Below are 5968 nucleotides of genomic sequence, written 5' to 3'. Positions count from 1 at the left end.
CCTCCGTGGCCCGCTCGGCCCCCGGGCTGCTCTCCCGCGCCTTCACGGAGCGCAGGGCGCTGGCGGCCGGTGGACCGACCGAGGTCCGCTTCCGCGGCTCCGGCTCCCGCTGGGGGCAGGGCGGGGCCCGCCGCAGTGCTCAGCCCCTCGGCTCCGCGGCCGAACCGGGGGCCGCCGGTTGCCGACGGTTACGCTGGCCCGGGAGTTGGGTGGGTGGTGGGGAGGCAGCGGCGCCCCTCCCGGGCTGGGTCTCCGAGCGCGGGGAGGGCTGCGCTGACGCCGTGGCATCTCCGTGCAGATCGCCATGGAAGAAGAAATCGCCGCGCTCGTCATTGACAATGGCTCCGGCATGTGCAAAGCTGGCTTTGCTGGCGACGACGCCCCCAGGGCCGTGTTCCCGTCCATCGTCGGGCGCCCCCGACACCAGGTGAGTGCCGCGGCGACTCCCCGGAGTCCGCCCTGGGCCCCGGGTGCGCGGCGGGTGGGGCACGCGTGACCGCCTTTCTTCTCGCAGGGCGTCATGGTGGGCATGGGCCAGAAGGACTCGTACGTGGGTGACGAGGCCCAGAGCAAGAGAGGAATCCTGACCCTGAAGTACCCCATCGAGCACGGCATCGTCACCAACTGGGACGACATGGAGAAGATCTGGCATCACACCTTCTACAACGAGCTGCGTGTGGCCCCTGAGGAGCACCCGGTGCTTCTGACCGAGGCCCCCCTGAACCCCAAAGCGAACAGAGAGAAGATGACGCAGGTACGCCTCGACCCAGGCCTGTGTTGCCCTTGCGTCTGACGAGCCATTTTCTGTTCTGCCTCATTTCCTGACATTCAAGTGTTTCTTTGGTGTTTCCAGGGTTCTGTTCCTCCTCTCCTGGCATTTCCTCCCTGAGGCCTCCAGGTTTCTGTTTGTGTTTCTGCCTGCGTTCTGTTTCTTTTTTTTTTTCTTCACATCACATTTGTGGCATGCAGCATGTAGAGTGTGGGCGTGGATAGCTTTGGGTCTCTGCCACTACCACTCACTGAGCTGTTCTTTGTTCCTCTAGATAATGTTTGAAACCTTCAACACCCCAGCCATGTACGTGGCCATTCAGGCGGTGCTGTCCCTGTATGCATCTGGGCGCACCACTGGCATTGTCATGGACTCTGGTGACGGGGTCACACACACAGTGCCCATCTACGAGGGCTACGCCCTTCCCCACGCCATCTTGCGTCTGGACCTGGCTGGCCGGGACCTGACAGACTACCTCATGAAGATCCTGACTGAGCGGGGCTACAGCTTCACCACCACAGCTGAGCGGGAAATCGTGCGTGACATTAAGGAGAAGCTGTGCTACGTTGCCCTGGATTTTGAGCAGGAAATGGCCACTGCTGCATCATCCTCTTCCTTGGAGAAGAGCTATGAGCTGCCTGATGGGCAGGTGATCACCATCGGCAATGAGCGGTTCCGGTGTCCAGAGGCTCTCTTCCAGCCTTCCTTCCTGGGTAGGTGTCCCGAGCATGGTGCAGGAGCTAAGGGCATGGACCACACAGAAGTTAGTCGCTAAACGAGCTCTGTCCCCTAGGCATGGAGTCCTGTGGCATCCACGAGACCACCTTCAACTCCATCATGAAGTGCGACGTGGACATCCGCAAGGACCTGTACGCCAACACGGTCTTGTCCGGTGGTACCACTATGTACCCAGGCATTGCCGACAGGATGCAGAAGGAGATCACAGCCCTAGCGCCCAGCACGATGAAGATCAAGGTAAGCAGCTGCTGCACCCCCTGAGCTGGCCCAGCCCCTGTGGGTGGAGGTGGAGCCCAGAGACAGGTCCTCACCCACTGTGTTTCCTCTGCAGATCATCGCTCCCCCTGAGCGCAAGTACTCGGTCTGGATCGGCGGCTCCATCCTGGCCTCCCTGTCCACCTTCCAGCAGATGTGGATCAGCAAGCAGGAGTACGACGAGTCGGGCCCCTCCATCGTCCACCGCAAATGCTTCTAGATGGACTGAGCAGGTGCCAGGCATCTGCTGCATGAGCTGATTCTGAAGTATCAATTTGCCCTGGCAAATGTACACACCTCATGCTAGCCTCATGAAACTGGAATAAGCCTTTGAAAAGAAATTTGTCCTTGAAGCTTGTATCCAATATCAGCACTGGATTGTAGAACTTGTTGCTGATTTTTGACCTTGTATTCAAGTTAACTGTTCCCTTGGTATATGTTTAATGCCCTGTGCATATCTTGATTTAGTCCTTAGTCATGTGGCTTGGTCACTAGGTGGCTGGGGAGAGCGAGAGCATGCTGTGGACGAGAAATCCCCAGCCTGGTGGATGTGTGAGCACCGTGCAGTGATCTGTGCAGGGTATTAGCTGACTGCTGACTTCCAGGATTTCTCGAGGCTGGCAAGGGTTCCTGAACCAGTTACCACTTCCGTCTTGCCGGTCTAACAGGGTGGGAAAGTCCAAGCCTTAGGACCCAGTTCTGGTGTTTTCCCTCCTGACCGTGTGGGTTGTTACTTGCCTTGAGTTGGGAACGTTTGCATTGACACCTGTAAATGTATTCATTCTTTTAATTTATGTAAGGTTTTTTGTACTCAATTTAAGAAATGACAAATTTTGGTTTTCTACTGTTCAGTGAGAACATTAGGCCCCAGCAACATGTCATTGTGTAAAGAAAAATAAAAGTGCTGCAGTAACCATCCTTGTCCTCCTGTTGGGGAAAGGGCTGTGGGTGGTGGAGGAAATGCTGTTGGAAATTAACAGTGATGGAAGGGTGAGACTTGGACTGGCTGTCCATGGAAGGCCTGCTCACTAGGGTTGCTGTGGGAAGAGCAGACAACCACCCCTTGCCCATGGCTGTCAGGTCCTCAGTGAAAATGTGTCTAGAGCTCCCACTGTCCTCCCCAGATTAAGAGTTGCTTAATGTTCATATTCACCCTGACAGCCAAAAGGCAGGAGTGAACTAACCCAGATAGCTTTCCAACTGGAGCAAAGATTTTAAAGCCTGCAATGGAACAGCCGTGAGGAATGAAGTGCTGGCAGGTGCTGCAGTGCTGGTGGATCCTGAAAGACTGGTTCGGGTTGATGTGGAGTTGGTAGGGATACACTTTAATAATGAAGTGTGTTAAAAGTGTATTCAAGACCTTGAATTCCCTGGAATCACATACGTTCAGAGAGGATCAGGAGTTTAGAAAGTCATTTTTACGTCCATAGTGAGTTCAGCCAGGACTACCAGAGACCCTGCATGAAAAAAGCTATGGGGTGAACTGGATGGAAGGCAGGTTGGCAGGCAACACCTGGGTGATTGACAACTGTAACTCTAGTTCCAGAGAGTCCAATGCCCTCTTCTGGCCTTGGCTCCTGCAAGAACTGGTGCACATAAACACATCAACAAAATAATTTAAAAACCTAAAAAGGGCTGGGTGTGGTTGTACTCAGGAGGCAGAGCCTGGCAACCTGGTCTGCAAGTGAGCTAACTCCAGGCCAGCTAGAGCTACATAGAGTCTGTCTAAAATTCCAAAATAAATTATAGATAGATAAATAGATAAAGTGATTGGTTGATAGGTTGAATGATAGTACAATGCTGGGTGGACTGGAACCTTTGACGTGAACTCTACATTCCAAAATCCAGAAATTCCAATCCATCCTGTCCTTTTTAGGCTTGGAACACTAGCCTTGCTGGGGCCTCTGCTCCGCCCACAGCCAACCCTCCCTGGTTTCTGGTGTGTAGATCTTCTTGCTGACTCCAGACTAGCAGAAGGCCTTGTGTTGATCCTCACCCTATCCTCTGTGTGGGGCAAAGCAAGCCTGTGTTCTGGGGTTCATAGAGATCCAGGCCTGGTGTCGCCCTCACACCTGGCATAAAGCCAGCCTTGACAGGAGCCTGCCACATCAAAGCATTTTTTATTTCACTTAGTCTTATTTTACAGGAGCAGTCTACTGTTCAGAGGAGGCAGTCATGTACTTTTTAAAGAGGTGGAGGGTAGGGGCCCAGACAGGACAGGGTGTCCCTGACTTCTAACCTTTAACCATCGTCAATACATCTTGTGTGCTCTTTTTATTTTGGAACTAGCCCTGTAGACCAGGCTGGCCTCAAACTCAGAGATCCTCCAGCCTCTACCTCCTGTGTGCTGGGATTAAAGGCATGTGCCACCACTGCCCGGCAACAATAAATATTTTTTAAGGTAATCAAGAAGTTCTAACTGGTGTGAACCAATGAAAATGTGGGTCACTTATTATTATGATGTAGCACAGCAAAGTCTCCTGCCTGGTAAGTAAGTGTAGCCTGTGCCAATGGCAGCCCCAGGGGTTGGGTAGTACCCCGCTTCCCAGGTGACTGAAACCCTAGCCCGTTTCCCTACAGAGACCTCCTACCAAGATTAGCCAACCCTCCTCCTCTTTCAGCCGCGTACAATAAACTTGCCTCCGGAATTCAGCTGTGTAAAATAAACCCATGGACTTTCCAGACTATAGCTGGGTGTGTCTCTGCCAGAAGGCACGGTCCACCTGATCCCATCACCCCAGTCTGGTTAACCCCAAAGCCATGCAAGCTCTGGGCACACCAGCTGGGTAGCTGGTATCCTGCATAGCCAGAGCATTTCCATCTCATCACCCCTGTGCCTGGGCTCCTGCTCCTCCTGCTTGCGTCTCATGATACTACCGCCAAGCCCAATTCATACGGGGCTGGGGTTTGAATCTCAGGGTTTTGTGCTTGTGAAACAAGTATCTCCCAACTGAACTGCATCCCCAGTAGTGTGTGTGTGTGTGTGTGTGTGTGTGTGTGTGTGTGTGTGTGTGAGAGAGAGAGAGAGACAGACAGACAGACAGACAGACAGACAGAGACAGAGACAGAGAGAGAGAAGGAGCGACCGTGCACAGGCATGCTATTATGTCTTCTCCTTGTTTGACGGGATCTTTGCTGTTGGCCATATGCTTCCGGGCTTCTCCGGTTTCTGCCTTCAGAGCCCTTGCAGACACACTGCTGTGCGTGGCTGTGTGTGGCTGTGTCTGCCTGTGCGTGGCTGTGTGTGTACCTGTGTGTGGGTTCTGGGAATTTACACTCAGGTCTTCAGGTTTATGCGGTAGATACTTTATCTGCTGAGTTGTTTCTGCAGCCAAGGTTTTAAGATTATTCGTTGTTATGAGTGTGTGTGTACGCTTGCTTGAGATTGTGCACACTGCAGGAATGCAGGACAGAAGGGGGCATCGGGTGCCCCAGAGCTGGAGCTACAGCTGGTTGGGAGCCACTATGTAAGTGCTTTTAAAATTGTGGTAAAAGCTGGACAGTGGTGGTACATGCCCTTAATACAGCACTTGGGAGGCAGAGGCAGGCGGATATCTCTGTGAGTTTGAGGCCAGCCTGGTCTACAGAGTGAGTTCCAGAACAGCCATAGCTAAACAGTGAATCCCTGCCTGAAAAATAACCTAAATAAATAAATAAATAAAATTGTGGTAAATACCCATAACAAAATGTAAGTTCTCCCTGCCATGACCTTGAGCGTGGGGGTGGGGGGCTCTCCGCTGAACTATAGACTGTGTTCTTTGACTTTTATTTTGAGGAAGGGTTTCACAGGTGAGCCTAGGCTGGTCTTGACTTGGAATATTTCTGCTTAGCCTCCTGAGTAGCCAGAATTACAGGTCTGACTCATCAGCCCAGCTCTCCTCTGTGCTCTTGGCCTTGCTCGCTCACTCACTTGCTCTCTCAACCATTTTTAAGTACACTTCTAAAAGGTGGGTGTGGCGGCCCACAGCTATAATACCAGTGCTGTGGGAGCTAAGACAAGAGAATTGCTTTGAGCTCAAGGCTGAAGAGCAAGACCCTGTCTCAAACCAAACACCAGGGTTGGAGAGACGGCTCAGTGGTTAAGAGCACGGGCTGCTCTTGCAGAGGACCTGGGTCCAGTTCCCAGAACCAGCATAACTGCTCACGGTCTTCAGTAACCCCAGTTCCAGGTTACCTGACACCTACTGAGGGCACATGGAACATGCC

The 5968-nt window shown here is 52.7% G+C and overlaps 1 protein-coding gene across 1 annotated transcript; it reads left to right on the top strand.

Moving 5' to 3' along the window:
• Positions 1–278: 278 nt before the first annotated feature.
• Positions 279–2676, top strand: Actg1 (actin gamma 1). Its single transcript, XM_005350852.3, has 5 exons — positions 279–427; positions 515–754; positions 1044–1482; positions 1563–1744; positions 1839–2676. The coding sequence occupies exons 1-5, from the start codon at positions 305–307 to the stop codon at positions 1980–1982; spliced, it is 1128 nt and encodes a 375-aa protein (XP_005350909.1). The 5' UTR covers positions 279–304; the 3' UTR covers positions 1983–2676.
• Positions 2677–5968: the final 3292 nt, after the last annotated feature.

This window comes from Microtus ochrogaster, chromosome 7 (assembly GCF_000317375.1).
Source record: "Microtus ochrogaster isolate Prairie Vole_2 chromosome 7, MicOch1.0, whole genome shotgun sequence".
NCBI lineage: Eukaryota > Metazoa > Chordata > Mammalia > Rodentia > Cricetidae > Microtus > Microtus ochrogaster.
The sequence above is the reverse complement of the archived record's forward strand: the minus strand, read 5'-3'. Positions and strand labels throughout refer to the sequence as shown.

Bases quoted from the DNA above. Each gene is read 5' to 3' on its own strand.
- Actg1 (XM_005350852.3), top strand. From the start codon at position 305: ATGGAAGAAGAAATCGCCGCGCTCGTCATTGACAATGGCTCCGGCATG. The intron at 755-1,043 runs GTACGCCTCGAC...TTGTTCCTCTAG, and splicing joins ACAGAGAGAAGATGACGCAG to ATAATGTTTGAAACCTTCAA. The intron at 1,745-1,838 runs GTAAGCAGCTGC...TTTCCTCTGCAG, and splicing joins CCAGCACGATGAAGATCAAG to ATCATCGCTCCCCCTGAGCG.